At 44.4% G+C, this 22,245-nt stretch overlaps 1 protein-coding gene across 2 annotated transcripts in view; it reads right to left on the bottom strand.

The window, feature by feature from the left end:
* PLPPR1 (phospholipid phosphatase related 1) overlaps positions 1–22,245 on the bottom strand; it is a 456,773-nt gene that overhangs the window by 111,795 nt on the left and 322,733 nt on the right. For both annotated transcript variants that reach the window (XM_030194307.1, XM_030194308.1), the window contains exon 4: positions 17,837–17,969. In XM_030194307.1, the coding sequence (XP_030050167.1) occupies positions 17,837–17,969 (133 nt within the window). The remainder of the gene's footprint in view (positions 1–17,836; positions 17,970–22,245) is intronic.

Here is a 22,245-nt window from a genome sequence, read left to right as displayed (position 1 = left end):
CTGTATGTGGCTGGTTGGAGGACATAATTTTTTATGACCTATGAGATGACATGGCAAAGTGGCGGAGAGCCACAGATTGATGCATATTTGTCCCATAAGAGGCTGGCATTCATACTGGAATGCAGGATGAGTCTTGGATCTGCCACCCCCCTGACTCATGTGCATGTGTTTGGGGATTGCAAGGGGACCTGAAGGGGGCCTAATCTGGTCGGGTGGAGGTCTCAGGGTTCCAGCTGTGGTGTAGTTGGATGTTTCATTGGGCGGCATACATCACTTTGGACTTCACAGTGGCAAGTACATTCTGTGTGGGCTCCAAGACCTGAAGGTCTGCTTTGTGGGTGGCACCTTGGGCTATGAGTACCTTGTGTGGCCACTGTGATGCCCTCCCTGAACATTGCCTGTTGGGTAAGGTGTAATGTACTATCTAAGGTAGTCAAAGATATGATTTGAAGTAATTTTTTGTGCCAACATACAGGATAACTTTGTATGCAGCGTCTAGGTCAGAAAATAAATAAGCAAGTCAGGACATTCAAAATGTGTAAAGTATTTTTCAAAAGACTCACTGAACATAGAGCCTATTGTAAAAATAAATAAAGCATAACGCATTGAAAAAAATATGTGTATCTGGCAGATCCAGAAGACACTTTTTATAAACGAAAAGAATGGAAAACAAAAATGAGGACATTATAATGCCTTTGTATTGGTCCATGGTGCAACCACACCTCAAATATTGTGTTCAATTCTGCTCACCGCATCTTAAAAAAGATGTGGAGGGGCATAATCGAACGCGAACGCCTATTTCTATGGGCGTCTATGTCCAAAAACGGGTACGTGAAGAGGCGGGACAGACCGTATTTTCGAAAAAAATGGACGTTTTTCAGCTGGACGTTTGTTTTTTTTAGCGATAATGGAAACTAAAAACGCACAGCTCAAAAACGTCCTAATCCGAGTCATTTGGTCATGGGAGGGGGCCACGATTCATAGTACACTCGCCCCCCTGACATGCCAGGACACCAACTGGGCACCCTAGAGGTCAATGAGGTGGACTTCAGACAACGCTCCCACATGCATAGCTCCCTTACCATGGCTGCTGAGCCCCCAACCCCCTCCCCCAAAACCCACTACCCACAAATGTACAACACTACCATAGCTCTTAGGGGTGAAGGGGGCACCTACATGTGGGTATAGTGGGTTTTGGAGGCCTCCCATTTACCAGCACAAGTGTTACAGGTAGGGGGGGATGGGCCTGGGTCCACCTGGCTGAAGTGCACTGCGGTACCCACTAAAAGTGCTCCAGGGACCTGCATACACACAGGCCTCTAGGACTTGTTGCTGCTATATAACATTGGCACACCAGTTGACACCTGAAGACTAATGACTCCGAAAACGTCCTTTATTGGAATAAGCACGCTTACTCACAGTTAACTGCAGATCACAGTTTGTGCCCCACTGGCAACGAGTCTCCCTGGTACTGAGATTAGCAGTAGGTCAGAGCTGGCAGAATGGTGTACAATGCCCTCTTTCAGTCACATTCAAGGTAAGAACTAAGTTCTGTAACGTGGCTAACATGTGAAAGGGATCTAAAACTGGCTTACAAAAATGGCCACTACCTCATGGACTACTGGAAACAAAACAGGGCACACTCTGACCCAGTAAGCAGGGGGAAAAGCACCATGGGAGTAGAGCCTACCAACTACCAACATCGTGAACATTTAACACAAGCTAGTGGAATCACGGAGCCCAATACCCTACACCCACAACAATGCATTGCTGATGTGACTCTGCAGTGCGCATAACAGAAAAGGTGTCACACTCACCCGAGAGCCACATCAGAACCAGGGAAAGGCTGTCACAAGATAGAACACATTCTGCTGTCATGGAGGTGGGTACGGCATTTGAGACTGGCATACAGGCTGGAAAAAAAGTTTTTAAAGTGGGTTTGTTTTGGTGGGAGGGGATTAGTGACCACTGGGGGAGTCCGGGGAGGTCAGCCCCGATTCCCTCCAGTGGTCATCTGGTCAGTTGGGGCACTTTTTTGGGACTTGTTCGTGAAAAAAAAAGAGTCCACAAAAAGTGACCCAAAATCGCGGTAAAAACGCCTTTTTTTCCCGATTATCAGCTAAAGACGCCCATCTCTCCTCGGCCGATAACCATGCCCCAGTTCCGCCTTCACCACGCCTCCAACACGCCCCTGTCAACTTTACCCGTTGATTATACCAATTTGGGCGCCCACGGGAGAAAGACGCCCATCTCCCGATTTGGGTCGCAATATAGGCGTTTTTCTCTTTCGATTATAAGCAGGATAGTGGAATTAGAAAAGCTACAGAGAAGGGTGACAAAAATGATAAAGGGGATGGGACGACTTCCCTATGAGGAAAGGCTAAAGTGGCTAGGGCTCTTCAGCTTGGAGAAAAGGCGGCTGAGAGGAGTGGAGGAGTGGCCTATTGGTGGACAATTCCCACTTCAGGCACAGGTAGCTCCTTGTGACTCTGGGCAAGTCACTTAATCCTCCATTGCCCCATGTAAGCTGCATTGAGCCTGCCTTGAGTGGGAAAGTGCGAGGTACAAATGTAACAAAAAAAATATGATAAAGGTCTATAAAATAATGAGTGGAGTGGAACAGGTAGACATAAATCATTTGTTTACTCTTTCCAAAAATACTAGGACTAGGGGGCATGCGATGAAGCTACAAAGTAGTAAATTTAATACAAATCGTAGAAAAGTTTTCTTCACTCAACATGTAATTAAACTCTGGAATTCATTGCCAGAGAATGTGGTAAAGACGTTTAGCTTAGCGCGGTTTATAAAGGGTCTGGACGGCTTCCTAAAGAAAAAGTCCATAGACCATTATTAAATTGATTTGGAAAAATCCATTGCTTATTTCTGGGATAAGCATCATAAAATGTATTGAGCTTTTCTGGGATTTTTCCAGGTATTTGTGACCTGGATTGGCCACTGTTGGAAACAGGATATTGGGCTTGATGGACCTTTGGTTTGTCCCAGTTTGGCAATACTTATGTACTTATGAAAAGGTAAAAAAAAAACCCCAGTGATTTCACTGGAGGCTTTGTATGTATAAATAATGCTACTTACATAAATAAGTGGCAGATGGTATATAGTGCAAAGGAGGCCAATTATGGAACTGAACTCTGAAACTATAAATAGGTTTTCATTTTGGGTTCTCATGTCATCAGTGGAGTGCACTATTGAAGAGCAGAGAATGTTATTGATGATATGACAACCTGCAATGTAAAACATTTTAGAACAAAACAAAACACTCAAGTAAAAAAAACAGAAATGACATGACAAATTAAATGAAATTAAAATATTTCTAAAGCACATGATTAGTGTATAGGTGTACTGATAAGAGTAATTTGCACCATCATTTGGCTCACACCAGAAACAATCCAGCAAATAAGCAGAAATCCTCAAAGTTCAATTCTGGTCTCTGTATCTCAAAAAAATATATAGTGGAATTAGAAAAGGTGCAGAGAAGGGCGACGAAAATGATAAAGGGGATGGGACTACTTCCCTATGAGGAAAGGCTAAAGTGGATAGGGCTCTTCAGCTTGGAGAAAAGTGGACTTCAGGCAGGCCCCCCTACCTGTTACACTTGTGGTGGTAAGTCTTGAGCCCTCCAACCCCCCCCCCCAACCCCCCAAACTCCACTGTACCCACATGTAGGTGCCCCCCTTCACCCATAAGGACTAAGGTAGTGGAGTAGAGTTGTGGGGAGTGGGTTTTGGGGGGCTCAGCACCCAAGGTAAGGGAGCTATGCACCTGGGAGGTATTTGTATATATTTTTTTTAATTTTTAGATGTGCCCCCTAGGGTGCCCGGTTGGTGTCCTGGCATGTCAGAGGGACCAGTGCACTACAAATGCTGGCTCCTCCCATGACCAAATGCCTTGGATTTCACCGGGTTTGAGATTGCCAGCATTTTTTTCCATTATCGCTGAAAAACAAAACCGGCCATCTCAAACCTGGCGAACTCTGGCTTTTGGCCGGGCCAAACCGTATTATCGAAAGAAAAGATGGCCAGCTGTTTACAGCGCCGCCAAAATAGATCGCCGGCAATCTATTTCGCCGGCATCGTTCGATTATTCCCTTCTATATCTCAAATAAGATATAGCGGAATTAGAAAAGATTCAAAGAACTACCAAAATTATAAAGAGGATGGAACTGCTCCCCTATGAGGAAAGGATAAAGAGGTTAGGGCTCTTCAGCTTGGAACAGAGATGCCTGAGGGTGATATGATTGAGGTCTATAAAACCCTGAGTAGTGTAGAACGGGTAAAAGTGAATTGATTTTTCACTTTTTCAAAAGTACAAAGACCAGGGAACACTAAATGAAATTACATGGAAATACTTGAAAAACAAATATGAGGAAATATTTTCCCCTCAAAGAATAGTTAAGCTCTGGAACTCATTGCCGGAGGATGTGGTAATGGTTGTTAGCGTATCTAGGTATAAAAAATGGTTTGGACAATTTTCTGGAGGAAAAGTCCATAATCTGTTATTGAGATGGACATGGGGGAAGCCACTGCTTGCCCCAGGATTGGTAGCATGGAATATTGGTACTAATTGGGTTTCTGTCAGATACTTGTGACCTGGATTTTCCACTGTTGAAAGCAGGATAGTGGGCTAGAAGTACCATTGGTCTGACCCAGTACAGATATTTGTATGTTCTTATTCTTTAAGTACTTTGGTTCATTTTGTCTGAGGACCTTGGAAATCAAACATAGAGCTTTAAATTTAGCCCTGTAAGGTACTGGTAGCCATTGTAGTTAGTTGGAGCTGATGCAAACTCTTTTTGGTTTGACCAGTATACAGGGCAGTAGTCTAGTTGTGATGTTATCATGGCATGGCAAGAGATTTCACAGCTGCCACAGGTGATAGACAATTTCTAAAGGTTGTTTAAATTTGCAGGATCAGACTGAAGGGCTTTTTTACTAAGCCGCGTAGGCGCCTACTTGCGCCGAATGCGTGCCAAATTGGAGTTACCGCCCAGTTACCGTGTGGCCCTTGCAGTAATTTCAATTTTGGATTGCGTCCACTACACATATCTGAAAAGTGTTTTTTTTTATTTTCTGGTGCGTGTAACAGACACACGCCAAGTGGCATTTGACACGCGTAGATCATTACCGTCCAGATTCTTTATCACTAGGTCAATGACTGGCAGTAAGGTCTCACACACAAAATAGACACGCACCAATTTCGATTTTGCCACACGTCCATTTTCTGGAAAAAAAAAAAAAAAGAGGCCTTTTTTACAGGCTCGCTAAAAAATGGATCGGTGCGTGCCCAAAACCCGTACCCACACTACCACAAGTCATTTTTCAGCGTGTCTTTGTAAAAAGACCCCTGAGTGATTAGTCTAGCAGTATCCCAAGATTCCTGAACTGTGATTTTAAGGGGAGTTCATACTTCCTCAAAAAAATTAAATTTGGGGGTTTTGCCAGGTTCTTGGGGCCTGGATTGGCCGCTGTAGGAGACGGAGTGCTGGACTTGATGGACCTTTGGTCTTTTCCCAGCGTGGCACTGCTTATGTGCTAAAGAGGGGATTGTGGCCAAGAAGGATGTCTCCCTATAACCATGTGCTGATTACCAGGCACTCCAAAGTCATCTGGATGGATTCCTGGAAGATCTCTGCTGTTTCAGAGTGGCCAGTCCCAAAGCATAACAAGGGTATCTAATGATTTTTAGGATTTGCCAATTTTATCAGTGTTTTATGCAAGTTACCTGCTCCTTTAACAGACATCCTGAAGAAGGGGACCCCATTCATATGGGGTTGAGAGTAACAGCAGACATTGGATAGCTTCAAGACAGCATTTGCATTTGGTGTCTTGTCAGTACCCTGGTGCTGAAAGAAGGTAATTAATTTCTAATGCACCAGCAATAAGGTAATATAGCTGGTGCATTAGAAATTAATTTTGTCACGGTTCTTTAGAGTTTCCCAATTAAATTTGCATCAGTCAGAGTGCTGAATAAGGAAATTGTGTTTTATTTACAGAAAATATTATTAGTATGTTATTAAATGCATTTCATACAGGTTGTCAAAATTTGCAAAGATTACAGTAAGTAATTTCAACTAGCACATATTTGCATTCTTTTAACAGAAATTTATTTAACTTTCATTTGAGAAACAAGAAACAAATTCTGAAGAATCAGCTCAGATAAGAAGCTTAAAGTGCCCCCTCCTTTTAACACCCAACTCTTGCTTCAAACTATATACTTTCACCTCTGGTTTCTACTCTATACGTTTGATTTTCTTCTCTCTTTTGTAGGTTTCCTGGAGCTACACTCCCAATGTTAGGACCCAGAATCCTGGATCAGGTAAGTTTACTCTCTCTCAGTAATCTAAAGTGTCTCCTTCCTTCTCAGACTTTCCTGTCTGTAATTTATGTTAGTTCACACATGTTTATCTATTCCATCTCAGTCACTTAGCTGCCTCCTCTTCCCAGGGCTTTCTTGACCAGTGGGTGTCTTTGTCCTCTTTCTCTGGTCACCATGATCAGAAACCTCCAAGGATGCTCTCACCAGCACATCTATCAGCTTGAACCCACATCCATAAGAGATTATCTCCCTAGCAGTGTGTACTTCATTGTGTTCTAGCACTTCTTATATTTTCTCAGAAAGTATTCTGCACTTACTTAGTACAATTGTGTAAACTAGCTAACCAAGAGGGGGGAAAATTAAGGTAAGTAACATAGTAACATATAGTAACATAGTAGATGACGGCAGAAAAAGACCTGCACGGTCCATCCAGTCTGCCCAACAAGACAATTCATGTGTGCTACTTTTTGTGTATACCCTACTTTGATTTGTACCTATGCTCTTCAGGGCACAGACCGTATAAGTCTGCCCAGCACTATCCCCGCCTCCCAACCACCAGCCCCGCCTCCCAACCACCGGCTCTGGCACAGACCATATAAGTCTGCCCAGCACTATCCCCGCCTCCCACCACCGGCTCTGGCACAGACCGTATAAGTCTGCCCAGCACTATCCCTGCCTCCCATCACTGGCTCTAGCACAGACCGTATAAGTCTGCCCAGCACTATCCCTGCCTCCCATCCTCCAGTCCCGCTTCCCACCACTGGCTCTGGCACAGACCGTATAAGTGTGCCCCGCCCTATCCCCGCCTCCCAACCTCCAGCCCCGCCTCCCACTACCAGCTCTGCTATCCAATCTCGGTTAAGCTCCTGAGGATCCATTCCTTCTGAACAAGATTCCTTTGTTTATCACACGCATGTTTGAATTCCGTTACCGTTTTCATCTCCACCACCTCCCGCGGGAGGGCATTCCAAGCATCCACCACTCTCTCCGTGAAGAAATACTTCCTGACATTTTTCTTGAGTCTGCCCCCCTTCAATCTCATTTCATGTCCTCTCGTTCTACCGCCTTCGTATCTCCGGAAAAGGTTCGTTTGCGGATTAATACCTTTCAAATATTTGAGTAATCCCTAACTTTCCCAACCATTCTCCTTTGATTATTTTATTTCACCAAACTTTGTCAGTCTCTTGCTTTAGGTCTGGTGCTCTGAGCCCTTAGTGTCCTCACAGGTCCTAAATGAAGCATAAAGCTTTTGGCATAATTCATTTCACAGTTTAATCTGTGAAAGCTTGACACTGACTACTTATAAACTTTTTCCCTTGGCAAGCCTTAATTCACAGCTTCAGATTCAGAGCTGAGCCATGCCTCAAACTGTCAGCTACCAAATCCCCTCTGTGTGATTCCCATTTCCTATGGGTTTTAAATTAATTATTTCATATGAATCTTTATCCTTTCTTAAAGTTTATATATTCCAGAGCAAACCTAACCCCATGTTTGCTGTTTCAGCCACCCCTCTGTCACTCACTAGTCAGACTCCATACCAGGTTGATTCCTTTCTCTTAAAACACACATCCAGACATACTCTTCACGGAAACTACTTTCTACAAGGGTTTCAGATTGAAAACTCAAGGAATCAATCAATTGTAGAATCTGAAAACAGAAGAACTTGACACAGACTCCACACACCATCAGAGCTCCCTCCCAACCAACAAAAAAATTTGTCAATTTAGAACCTTAGCCCAGCACTCAGTGTGCATGAGTCAACCTGTGACAAACCAATAATCCAAGCTGTCCCAGTCTGCCTGCTAATCTCCCCCCTGCCTCCGGATGAAAATTTCTGACTGACACAACTTAAAACACAAGCACTCCTTCCCTGACCACCTCCTTACCTTGCCAGAGTTTGCTTCAATGCATGCTGAGCCAACTCTGAAAATTCCATAGGGCCAAACCCTTTTGATGGGCCGTGGACCTCCCAGCAGACCAGGGAGAGCCTCCCCTGGCTCTCCCTTTCCTTCCCCCAGCAGCCACGCTCTCCCCGGGGCCGTACTGGGCCCAAAACAACTTCAAAACCAGGCCTCCCGGCTCCCAGCATGAGCCGTCATCCAGCGCTGCATACACACTTGCACGCAGCCATCACCACACACTTGTTTGTGCGTGCACACTCGTGTGGCCATTACCACATGAGCTCTTACAGCCACCTATTTACTAGGCGGTAAGGGCTCCCACGCTAACCCTACACTAATTGGGCAGCGTCCAGCAATATTTCCGCACTACCCGATTAGCGTAGGGCATACCTTCTCTCTGCAACCAAACACATCCCTGCACTAAAAAAATATGAAATATTTTTTAATGCAGGATTGGAGGGCACCCGTCCCAGAACTACAGTGGAATGCCTGAACACATCCCACGGTAATGTCATTTTAGCTTGCGGTAAGCACACATTAGTGCTTACCAGTGGCACAGCTACATGGGGCCACAGGGGCCTGGGCCCCCTCAAATTTCCTATGGGTCCCTGGTTTTGCTGATGAGGGTCCCCAACCCCTGCCAGTTGAAGCCTTGTTCAGCTCCGGTCTCCAGCGCCGCCGCATTGCCTTCCCTTGCCGTTCTTCCCCCTCACATACTGCATGCTCCTTTTAGTGAAATTTCTCAGTTTCATTAAAAGGAGTGAACATGACATTAGGGGGAAGAAAGAGCAGGGCAGGCAACGCGGCGGTGCCAGAGACTGGCGCTGGAGAAGGCTTTAGCTGGCGGGGCTTGGGGACCCTCGCCAGCCGAGGTATTTGCTGCAGCAGTGGGTAGGGAGGGGGCGGCGGGGGGAGCGGCAGGGTAGCAGGGACAGCAAGGTGGGAAGGGAGGCAGGCAGCAGACCAAAATTCCCCCCCACCTGGCTCCCTCCCACTCTGAGGTCTGGCTACGCCCCTGGTGCTTACTGCTGGTTTGTACAAAGGCCTCTGATTCCATCAACTGTGCCATCAATGGCCCAGAACCATTGTTCCCCACTTAATCAGAAGAAACTTTATCTGTCCAGGAGAAGTTTAACATCTACAGAACTCCTTAGATCTTCACTCTTGCATTAGAATTTCTGTTCCAGTATACCCTAGTATTTTTTCCACTTCAGTAGACTGTTTCCAGACGTGCAAAGAACCTTGTTTGACTGAATGTTTAATCAGATATTTTAAGCCTGGAATGAATCAGGTTAAGTGCGTTTCTTGTGTTTGATGGCACTTCTGATTAAGTGGAAAATTAATACTGTGCTCTGTGCTATTTCCTACTAGAAACCCCAGTTAATTTCTGCAAAGCATAATGTTTGTATCTAGTATAATCCACTACAAATAATCTCCAGAATTTAAAATGCACTGAGAATAGTGTTCTATTTTTAAATCAGTTGAATGTTTTAACCACATCTATTGTGTTCTTTATGCTCAACCACATTTGAAAAGATAAGTCAAAGAGGATGGCCTGAAAGCCTTGAAATAATGAAGCAGTTTCCATACAAAAAACACTGGAGGATGATTTGATGGGGTTCAAACTTGTCTCAGGGATCCAAAAAAGCATATATTTTATTTTTGTTTCAGCAATTCAGGTCATGTTGTGGCACACTGTAGACATCCTTTCATAGTAACATAGTAAATGAACGGTCCATCCAGTCTACCCAACAAGATAAACTAATTTTAGTTTTCAACATTTTTATTGATGACAATCAAAATTAGATATATTCCACATCTGGCCTAAATAACATAGCAACATCATAACATACATAACAAAAAGCCAGTATGTGATACTTTATATGAATAACCGAGTTTGATTTGTCCCTGCCATTCTAGGGCACAGACCATAAAAGTCTGCCCAGCACTGTTCCTGTACTAAAAGTTCTGAAGCCAATGTTGAAGCCCCATAAAATTTACACTCCAGAAGGGAGGATCCAAGATGGCGGTGTAATAGGAAGGCTGTGAGGACGCTCTTGTTTTTAGGTATAATTTTCTTCAGGATTATTTGCCGCTTATTGGGAAGAGCATGCAGAAGAGGAAGGGGAAGCCTAGGGGACCTCCCCTCCCTAAGCTAGATGCCCCAGTATCTTGGCAGACACTGATATCAGCCTTCTTGGTTTCAACCCCAGTATCGGGCGCTTCTGCTTCCGGAGCGAGGAAGCACTCCGGACTAGAGAACGACTTGTCGCTTAGCCTGACAGGACCTTCTACCCCTCCACTCCCGCAGCCAGACGAGGCATCGGTACCAAGGAAGTTAGCTGGTGAAATCTTGAAGGTGAGGCGAGCCTCAATTGAGGGAGCGACTGCGGGGATTTTAGTGGAAGGAAACCAGCGGTCTTCTAATACGACGAACGATGCGGCAAAGATGGCGACTTCCTCGGCGGATTATATGCAAGAAAAGTTAAATTAGGTGCTTCGGCGATTAAACCGTTGGTAAGACTGACAGAAATATCACTGGAAGCGATCTGGATGGCCCTGGAAACCTTACATAAGGTCTGTTCTTCTTTTGTATCTGTTTCTCTAAATAATTCCAAGCAAGTAAGAGACATTAAGGAATCTATGGAGACTATCAGGCTTATTTTCGAAAGAGAAGGGCGCCCATCTTTCGACACAAATCGTAAGATGGGCATCCTTTTCACAGGGTCGCCCAAATCAGCATAATCGAAAGCCGATTTTGGGCATCCTCAACTGCTTCCCGTCGCGGGGACATCCAAAGTTCACGGGGTAGTGTTGGAGGCGTAGCGAAGGCAGGACTAGGGCATGCCTAACAGATGGGCATCCTCGAGCGATAATGGAAAAAAGAAGGACGTCCCTGATGAGCACTTGGCCGACTTTACTCGGTCCATTTTTTCTTGCGACCAAGCCTCAAAAAGGTGCCCGAACTAACCAAATGACCACCGGAGGGAATCGGGGATGACCTCCCCTGACTCCCCCAGTGGTGACTAACCCCCTCCCCCCCTGAAAAAAATAACTTTAAAAACTTTTTTTGCCAGCCTCAAATATCATACTCAGGTCCAACGCAGCAGTATGCAGGTCCCTGGGGGGGGGGGGGGGCAGGTGTGTGTGTGTCAGCGGAGGCATAGTGAAGGCGTGGACATCCGTCTTTCAGGAAAACTTGGGCGCGCCATTCAATTATGCCCCTCTATATTAACTAAACAAACTAGACTGGAAACGGATTTAAATAAAATTCAAGAAAATCAAGCTCAATTCTCAGGAGATACAGTGGGGGAAATAAGTATTTGATCCCTTGCTGATTTTGTAAGTTTGCCCACTGACAAAGACATGAGCAGCCCATAATTGAAGGGTAGGTTATTGGTAACAGTGAGAGATAGCACATCACAAATTAAATCCGTAAAATCACATTGTGGAAAGTATATGAATTTATTTGCATTCTGCAGAGGGAAATAAGTATTTGATCCCCCACCAACCAGTAAGAGATCTGGCCCCTACAGACCAGGTAGATGCTCCAAATCAATTCGTTACCTGCATGACAGACAGCTGTCGGCAATGGTCACCTGTATGAAAGACACCTGTCCACAGACTCAGTGAATCAGTCAGACTCTAACCTCTACAAAATGGCCAAGAGCAAGGAGCTGTCTAAGGATGTCAGGGACAAGATCATACACCTGCACAAGGCTGGAATGGGCTACAAAACCATCAGTAAGACGCTGGGCGAGAAGGAGACAACTGTTGGTGCCATAGTAAGAAAATGGAAGAAGTACAAAATGACTGTCAATCGACAAAGATCTGGGGCTCCACGCAAAATCTCACCTCGTGGGGTATCCTTGATCATGAGGAAGGTTAGAAATCAGCCTACAACTACAAGGGGGGAACTTGTCAATGATCTCAAGGCAGCTGGGACCACTGTCACCACGAAAACCATTGGTAACACATTACGACATAACGGATTGCAATCCTGCAGTGCCCGCAAGGTCCCCCTGCTCCGGAAGGCACATGTGACGGCCCATCTGAAGTTTGCCAGTGAACACCTGGATGATGCCGAGAGTGATTGGGAGAAGGTGCTGTGGTCAGATGAGACAAAAATTGAGCTCTTTGGCATGAACTCAACTCGCCGTGTTTGGAGGAAGAGAAATGCTGCCTATGACCCAAAGAACACCGTCCCCACTGTCAAGCATGGAGGTGGAAATGTTATGTTTTGGGGGTGTTTCTCTGCTAAGGGCACAGGACTACTTCACCGCATCAATGGGAGAATGGATGGGGCCATGTACCGTACAATTCTGAGTGACAACCTCCTTCCCTCCGCCAGGGCCTTAAAAATGGGTCGTGGCTGGGTCTTCCAGCACGACAATGACCCAAACATACAGCCAAGGCAACAAAGGAGTGGCTCAGGAAGAAGCACATTAGGGTCATGGAGTGGCCTAGCCAGTCACCAGACCTTAATCCCATTGAAAACTTATGGAGGGAGCTGAAGCTGCGAGTTGCCAAGCGACAGCCCAGAACTCTTAATGATTTAGAGATGATCTGCAAAGAGGAGTGGACCAAAATTCCTCCTGACATGTGTGCAAACCTCATCATCAACTACAGAAGACATCTGACCGCTGTGCTTGCCAACAAGGGTTTTGCCACCAAGTATTAGGTCTTGTTTGCCAGAGGGATTAAATACTTATTTCCCTCTGCAGAATGCAAATAAATTCATATACTTTCCACAATGTGATTTTCCGGATTTAATTTGTGATGTGCTATCTCTCACTGTTACCAATAACCTACCCTTCAATTATGGGCTGCTCATGTCTTTGTCAGTGGGCAAACTTACAAAATCAGCAAGGGATCAAATACTTATTTCCCCCACTGTAGACTACTTATACATCGTAAAATTGAAAATATTGAGAATAAAAGGAGGAATTTGAATCTCAGACTGTTAAATTTTCCTTATACAAAATTTATATCACCAGGAGAAATGTTTCATAGATTTTTAAAAGAAAATCTTAAATATACTGAACAATCTCTCCCATCTCTTCAAAAATTATATTATTTACCTATTGCTCAGGATAAACAAAAGAAGCGAGAAGCTTAAATTCAATTAGAATCTTCAGTAGAAGCTATAAATATTTCATCTTTTTTAGAGCAATCTAATGAAGAAATAAAAACAAGAGCAACATTACTTGTTTCATTTGTTTTTCTACAAGATAAAGAAGCTGTACTGAGGTTACATTTTCAACAGACTCAAATGGAATTTTGGAGTGGAAAAATTTTGATTTTTCCTGATATTTCAAAATGGACCCAGCAACGGAGAAAGAAATTTCTAGAGATGAAACAAGAAGCAATACAGATTAATGCCCGTTTTCAGTTACGATTTCCTTGTAAATGTATATTATTGTTTAAAGACAAGAAATATGTATTCTTCAATTCTCTTCAATTGCGGGGTTTTTTGGATCTTCAGGGTGATAAAGGGGAAGAGACAAATGTTTTATAAGGACATTAGAATAAAGGGGTAGACCTACTATTACTTTTCTTATGACCTAATTACCTATATTACCAACTTCCTTTGGATATGTATAAGATCTAGGATCCTCTATTATGCAGGGGCATAGCCAGACTTCGGCGGGAGGGGGGTCCAGAGCCCAAGGTGAGGAGGCACATTTTAGCCCCTCCCCCAGTGCTGCCGACTCCCCCCGCCATTGCCGACTTTGCCTCCCATCTGCCGCCGACCCCCCCGCCATTGCCGACTTTGCCGCCCCCCCCCCGCCGACGACCCTCTCGACCCCTCCCTCCTGCCGCCAACCCGCCGTCGCCTGCCTTTGCTGGCGGGGGACCCCAACCCCCGCCAGCCGAGGTCCTCTTCTTCTCGCGAAAGGCTTCCTTCTGTTTCTGACGTCCTGCATGCACACGTACACGTGCAGGACGTCAGAAACAGAAGGAAGCCTTTTGCGAGAAGAAGAGGACCTCGGCTGGTGGGGATTGGGGGTCTCCCACCAGCAAAGGTAGGCGACGGCGGGTTGGTGACGGGAGGGGGGTTGGGTGGGTTGCCGTCAGGGGGGGTCCAGGGCCAAATCTACGGGGGCCCAGGCCCCACGTAGCTACGCCATTGATATTATGTGGACTAATATCCTAGTTTAGAAGTTTTTTTCCTTTAAGCTTTTTAATTTATATTGTATGTTAAAAATATTTACTAGGTATTTGGTGTTTTCCTCCAAGATTATGAGTATCTTTGTAAAATATGAAATTATAAATAAATAAAATAAAAAAATTACACTCCAGCCCATCCATATCTTTTCAGCCATGATCAGGGCACAGATCGTAGAAGTCCGCCCAGCGCTGGTTTTGTTTCCCAATTACCGGTGTTGCCACCCAATCTCTGCCAAGATTCTGTAGATCCATTCCTTCTAAACAGGAATTCTTTGCATTTATTTATGTATTTATTATTTATTTAATACATTTGTATCCCGCACTTTCCCACTAAAAGCAGGTTCAATGCAGCTTACATAGTATTAGGTTATACAGAATTTTGTTAGATAAGGTAAGAAATTAAATATAACATAGGAATAGCATGGATGGTTCGGTAGAGATAGGCATGTTTGAATTCCGTTACCATTTTCAGCTCCACCCACCTCCCGTGCGAGGGCATTCCACTAATCTACCACCCTTTCCATGAAAAAATACTTCCTGACATTATTCCTGAGTCTGCCCCCCTTCAATCTCAATTCATGTCCTCTACTTCTACCACCTTTCCGCCTCCAGAAAAAGTTCATTTGCAGATTAATACCTTTCAAATATTTGAACGTCTGTATCATGTTACCCCTTTCAAACCACTTAGAGCAGCAAGCCTAGCCAGATTCCGCAAACATGCCTATCTATTAACTGAATTACTTCCCCATTTGGTTTTATTTCTATGCTTTTTTATTTTTTTTCATCATGATATGTTTTATTTCTTGTACCTTTTCAAAACACCTTCTGTTTAACTTTTAAAGCATATTTCTTCTCGTCAATATTCAAAACTATTTAACCAGCGTCTAGCTAGTTTAAAAGCATTTTAGCACCTAAACATGGATATTCAGTGGGAGATAGACAGTTGCCTTTACTGAATATTCGTGGTTTGCAGCTAGCCGCCAACCAGCTAGATTGAGCGACATAACCGGTTCGGTGCAGCTATTCAGCTCCAAACTACCTATGTTTAACAATTAAAATAGACCACATAGATAGCAGGCCTATCTTTAACCACCAAGGGTCTTATTCTGTAAAGGTTATGCTCCTAAATTTATGCTCCTAAATTACCAATGTAATCTATTTTGGAGAATAGATTATGCTCATAATTTAGGAGCGTAAATTTAGGAGCATAAATTTGAAAGCATAGCCTTTATAAGGCCCCAAGCACTAAAAGTGGCCTGTGCTGGTGTAAGTATGTGTTTTGGATGTGCACAGGTCATTTTTTTCAGAGTGCCTGGAAAAAAGGCATTTTTTTCTGTGCCAAAAATGGACATGCAGCAAAATTAAAACCAGTGCGCATCCATTTTCAGCCTGAGACCTTACCACCACCCACTGACTTAGCGGTAAGGTCTCACATGCTAATTAGGCGGTAAGCAGCCAGAGCATGTAAACTGCCTATTACCGCTGGGTCAGCATCACACGGTAGAAAATAGCAAATATTTTCTACCGCGTGTTTTGGGCGCACGTAAAAAATAGAATTACTGCCCGGGGCACGCGGTAGTCAGGCGGTAGTTACAATTTGGTGCACGTTGGACACGCCTAGGCATCTATGCACCTTAGTAAAAGGGCCTCTTAACCACTTAGGGTTCGATTCTATATTTGGCACCTAAAATTAATGCATGCTAGGCATAATGGGCGTCTCAGCATTTACTGCCAGCTGATTATTTACTGCGAGTTAAAAATGATCCCTTAAGGTACCCTGTTACCAAATTACCACTTAAATCCTTAGATATTTAGTAAGCCATGGAAATTTGTAAGTCTAAGTGCATTGAAAATGAGCCCCATAGTGCAATTCTACAACCAGGCACCTCCAATTAGATGTCCCAAGGACGCATGGCAGGAGCTTACTCCATAAAAATGGCATTACAAATTATACTAGATAAAGACCAAAATTGCCCACCCAGTCTTTTCAGTTGTAATTCATCCACTTTGGGTAGATACGTATATAAATTCTCTTATGCAACCCAAACACCATTGCTCCCATTTGATGCATATCTTCTACCTGAAACTTCAACCCTCTTGCTATGATTGCCTTATCAAATTATAATCTAGAATCAGAGAATCAGGACAAATAAAAACAATCACATTAAAGAACCAGTAAGCATAACTGTATAACATACTTTTAAAAATAAGCTGATTAACTGTGCTAATAAGTAAAACCAAAAATTCCCTAACATTACATTTCATGAATGATACATATTTTTAACATTTTCAGTAATTGCTTCCATCATTTCCACTGGTAGGTCATTTCAGGCCTGGCCATCTTCAGCTTTGATCCAGTACTTACGTTAATACCAAAGCCCTCGTCTATGTCTTATTAGCAAACTTTGGGGCCCTTTTACTAAGCTGCGTTAAAAGGTGTCCTGCGCTATCAATAGCGCATGGGTTTCCCTCGTGCTGAGGCCACCTTTAGCGTGGCTGTAAAATGGCTGAGTTTTAATTTCCTCAATTAATGGTCACAGTAGCGTGTAGCCATTAGTGTGCGAGCCCCTACTGACACCTATTTAGTAGGTGGAAAGGGCTCACGTGCTAACCATTTGCTAATCAGTAGGCGCATGACAATGTAACTGTGTTAACCAATTAGCACTGGGCTCACCTACTCTCCATCCCCCAAACACACCTCCAGCGCTAAAAAATAAAAGTATTTTTTAGTACCAGGGAAGAGCGTGCAGATGCCAGAACTACCACAGGGCACCTGAGTGCACCCCGTGGTAATGCATTTTGGCGTGCAGGAAGCACATAACCATTAAAGTTAATGAGATGTTGTTCAAAAATAATAAAAATAATAAAATATAGAAATATATATAAAATGTAGAAAATAATAAAAACAATACAGCCTCCCCGTGCTCATTGAAGTTTTGATTTTAATCATGATCCCTCCATGCAGTTCCCCTTCTTGGGGATCCGATACAATCATACCATTGCACTTTTGGGATGCAATCACTTCTCTGCCCAGGTTATGTGCTGTACCTGAATGTAATTTGCCTTGAGTTACAACTGAAAAAGGCATGTGTCGAATCCTAATGAATAAATAAGGTTAATGCTTCATTGCTATACTCTTTTCTACTAGAAATCCTCTGTGCTTATCCAATGCTTTTTAATTTTTATCTCCTTCATTTTCCCAGAGTTCATTCCATCCATCTATCCACCATCCTTTCCATATAAAAATATTATTAATTTTTATTTTTTTTTTAATGAGACAAATTCCAATGGGCAAATATTTCTACATAATTCTACCTTTTATCCAGCAAATATATCTTCAGAATAGCTACTCAACAATGTTTTACTTTTGGAAATCAGATCATCATTTTGTTTCATCAAGGTTTGTAACTCACTGCATTTTGGTCACTTACCTATAAATCGTATGATTCTTCTGAGCAATGGGTTCAGGTAACAACACTCTCCTGTTAAAATCATTTTCTCTTGGATGATCAGGCTTTCTCTGGTCGACTTTATAAAATACATGGAAATCTCACCGATAAAAATCTGGTAAAAAAAAAATTACATGTCTAAGAATTCCAAAGAGAGTTTCAAATTTAATTTTAAAGTGTTCCCTTTCCCACAAAAATTCATGTAGAATGTATTGCTAGGCTCTTCATTAGAACAGCAGCTCTTCAAACCTGTAGTAAAGTTTAAATATACCCATGAGAATGTTAGCAAACTTCACTGGAGTAATAAAGAACTACCGGATGGTTTATTTCTAAAGTCATCCGCTCCTCCCTTCCTCAAAATCCACCACACAAAAACAGTTTAACTCAGAGCTCTAACTAGGCATTTTAAAGCAAAATGACGTGTAAGCTTTCTTGTGCCCCTTTACACCTACCCTGATCCCCAGTCTATCTCTTTCCCTCCAACCTGATATTTCTCTTCCTTCTCTCTATGCATGATCCTCAGTCCTCTCTTGTTTCCATACCAAGAGTGATCTCATGTTCTTTCTTTCTTTATCCTCAGCAAAATTCTGAGGGCTAGATGCAAAAAACTTTACGAGCCAGCAACCTGGGTTTTAAACTGGTTCTTGCCAGTTTAACGTGCAAGTAGTAAACCAGGACATGCACAAGAGGGGATTGTCCTGTCACGGTAGCAGCTAACGAAAACAGAATGCAGATGAGCAAATTAGTATTATAATGTGTATAATTTGTATTATAATGAGATGCACTACCGTTTTCCGATCCCCTTACCGTGGAAATCCTAATGGGAGGTCTGCACCTCTCGTTGGGGCTGCTGTGAGGGAATCGTAAGGAAAAAAAACGTACAAACCTTACAGCTGTCCGCTACAAAGAGCTGTAGCAGGGCGCTGGCCTGGTCCCGTCAGCCCTTCAACACCACTGCTCTGCACCTCTGTTCGAGCAAAGGGGAAGAGAAAGGGCCGGTGGCAGGCCTCCTTCCCGCGGGGTTGCGAGTACTGCCGACTTCACGTTGGAAGGAGATGAAGGAGCAAGGAGAAACTCAGGGGGGGGGGGGCTTTCACCCTCCTCAGTGGTCACTGGTGAAAAATATTGCATGCAAGCTCCAACCTCGGAGAAGTTCGCTGCTTGTGCCCAACGCGATTTCAGGCTTTTTTGATCATATTTTGGTAGACATTAAAATGACCAGAGACTAGACAGAACAACCCCCTCCCCCCACCCCCGTCACCTCAGCACCTGATCAACTTCTGCACTCCTTACAAAAATAAAATCTGCGGCGAGTGTGCTGGGTGGCAAATAACCCACGAAGCCTTGTGCAGGCAGCTTGCTGAGACTGTATGAAAATAAGAGATAAGTACTTATGCTGTCTAACGTATTGGAACATGAGTTAAGGGATAGATACTTTTTCTTATCCTCCCCCCGCAAAATATACCTTTAAACAGGGGATGGATGGGAGGCGTACCGGAGCCTACCAATAAACGTTAAGAGGATAGAGCTAGCCAGTTAAATTTAATCGAATATTTGAAGGATGCCCATCAAAAAATCTGTAGGAAAAAAAAAGCCCGTCCTGCTCCAAGCCAGTCGCCCCCCCCCCCCCCCCACGGCCTCTCAGCCAATCACAGCTAAACGTGCTGTAATTGGCTGAGAGAGACCTGGAGGAGGGGCATAATCGAGCACCCTTGAGTTTGAAGAAAAGCCCGTTTTGCGCATCAGGGACGTCTTTTTTTTTTTGTTGCTTTTTTGAGCGAAGGACGTCCATAAAGGACTTGACATGCACAGAGCAGCCAGCATAACACTTGGCTGCCCTGCGCATGCTCAGCTGGCTGACTGCCTTGGAAGGAAATCGAATGCAAATGAGCTAGCAGCGACCAGCTCATTTGCATGTGATTTCCTTGATGCATGCCCGTTTCTTACCGATTCGCTAAGGAATCGGTAAGGGAAGGGCTTTAACGTTTTTGTTAGTGCATCTACCCCTGAGTCTGTTCTCCTTTATATCTTTTTCTTCTTTCACTGTGATTTCTGGTACTTCTTGCCCTCCTCCCCTCTTACACCCTCCTTATCACCTACTCTTTAACTTGAATATTTTAGAAAAAAAAAAAGAAAAGAAAATATCAACCTCTGTCTCTGCCTTGCTGTTTTATTTAAGCCCCTGACCTCTCAGTGACACACTGGTGATCTGTGATTATCTGGCTCTGTGCATTTTGGGCCATGTTTACTAAAACGTAGCACACAGTAAAGGATATTGGAGTGGAGGAGTGGCCTAGTGGTTAGGGTGGTGGACTTTGGTCCTGAGGAACTGAGTTCGATTCCTGGCACAGGCAGCTCCTTGTGACTCTGGGCAAGTCACTTAACCCTCCATTGCCCCATGTAAGCTGCATTGAGCCTGCCATGATTGGGAAAGCGCTGGCTACAAATGTAACAAAAATAAAAATAAATAAATAAAAATATTAGCATGCAATAAGTGCCACAAGGCTCATAGAGAAAAAAAAAGGGCTACCCAACACTTAGTGCACACTAATGTCTCATGTGCTAAGCTTTAGTAAACATGGTCCCAGAGCCAGCCTTGCTACTAGGCAGACTAACAGGCTTATTTTCGAAAGAGAAGGGCGCCCATCTTTCGACACAAATCAGGAGATGGGCGTCCTTCTCCCAGGGTCACCCAAATCAGCATAATCGAAAGCCGATTTTGGGCGTCCCCAACTGCTTTCTGTCACGGGGACGACCAAAGTTCCTGGGGGGGGGGGGGTGTCGGAGGCTTAGTGAAGGCAGGTTTTGGGCGTGCCTAACACATGGGCATCCTCGACTCATAATTGAAATAAAAGGGCATCCCTGACGAGCACTTGGATGACTTTGCTTGGTCCTTTTTTTTCCTTACAACCAAGCCACGCAAAGGTGCCCGAACTGCCAAGATGACCACCGGAGGGAATCGGGGATGACCTCCCTTTACTCCCCCAGTGGTCACTAACCCCCTCCCACCCTAAAAAAATGTTTTTAAATATTTTTTGCCAGCCTCTATGCCAGCCTCAAATGTCATACCCAGCTCCATGCCAGCAGTATGCAGGTTCCTGGAGCAGTTTTAGTGGGTGCAATTCAGGCAGGCAGACCCAAGCCCATCCCCCCTACCTGTTACACTTGTGGTGGTAAATGTGAGCCCTTTAAAACTAACCAGAAACCCACTGTACCCACATCTAGGTGCCCCCCTTTACCCGTAAGGGCTATGGTAGTGGTGTACAGCTGTGGGTAGTTGGTTTTGGGGGGGGGGCTCAGCACGCAAGGTAAGGGAACTATGTACCTGGGAGCTTTTTATGAAGTCCACTGAGGTGCCCCCTAGGGTGCCCGGTTGGTGTCCTGGCATTTGAGGGGGACCAGTGCACTACGAATGCTGGCTCCTCCCATGACCAAAGGGCTTGGATTTGGTCGTTTCTGAGATGGGCGTCCTTAGTTTCTATTGTCGTCGAAAATCAGAAATGACCAAGTCTAAGGACAACCATCTCTAGGGACGACCTAAATGTCAAGATTTGGGTGTCCCCGACCATATTATCGAAACGAAAGATGGATGCCCATGTTGTTTCGATAATACGGGTTTCCCTGCCCCTTCGCTGGGACGTCCTGCGAGGACGTCATCCGGAAAACTTGGGATGCCCCTCCACATATCTACCTAGGGCAGCAGAGTTTGGAGGCAGCAGAATTGCTCTGGCAATCAAGAGAGCCTTCCTCCTGTTCAGTCTGCCACTGCTGCCCTCTCCCTTGCTCTCCCGTGCTGGCCCTGAGTTAAAGATGAATGAGTGCTGCATATTCTCTGTAAGTATAGGCCCGTGCTGAAGTGCTGCCATGCTCCCATATCCTCTTGGGAGCAGGGAGGGGAGTAGAGAAGGGAAGGGCAGATGCTGGCCACAAAGTGGGGGGGGGGGGGGTGTAGAGAGTGGAAGGAGAGATGCTGAACTAAGGGGGAGTAGTTGTATGGTAGGGTCTTGACCTCTATGTGGGGTGGTGCACAGTTAAAGCTTCACCTAGGTCAGGGATGGGCAACCTCAATCCTTGAGGGCCACAACCCAGTTGGGTTTTCAGGATTTCCCCAATGAATATGCATGAGATTTATTTGCATACAATGGAGGAAGTGCATGCAAATAGATCTCATGCGTATTCATTGGGGAAATCCTGAAAACCTGCCTGGGTTGTGGCCCCCAAACACACCCTTGACCTAGGGCAGCTAATATCCTTGGGCCGACCTTGCATGGCTATGTGTGTCAGTAGATATGATAAAGAAGAGCACATATTAGAAACCTTGTGTGACATTTACATGTGTAGGTAAGCTGCATATAGGTGTATATGGTGATCTCAGATTGCCACCACATGCA

This window comes from Microcaecilia unicolor, chromosome 2 (genome assembly GCF_901765095.1).
Source record: "Microcaecilia unicolor chromosome 2, aMicUni1.1, whole genome shotgun sequence".
NCBI classification, from domain to species: Eukaryota; Metazoa; Chordata; class Amphibia; order Gymnophiona; family Siphonopidae; genus Microcaecilia; species Microcaecilia unicolor.
This window is presented reverse-complemented; position numbering and strand designations above follow the sequence as displayed.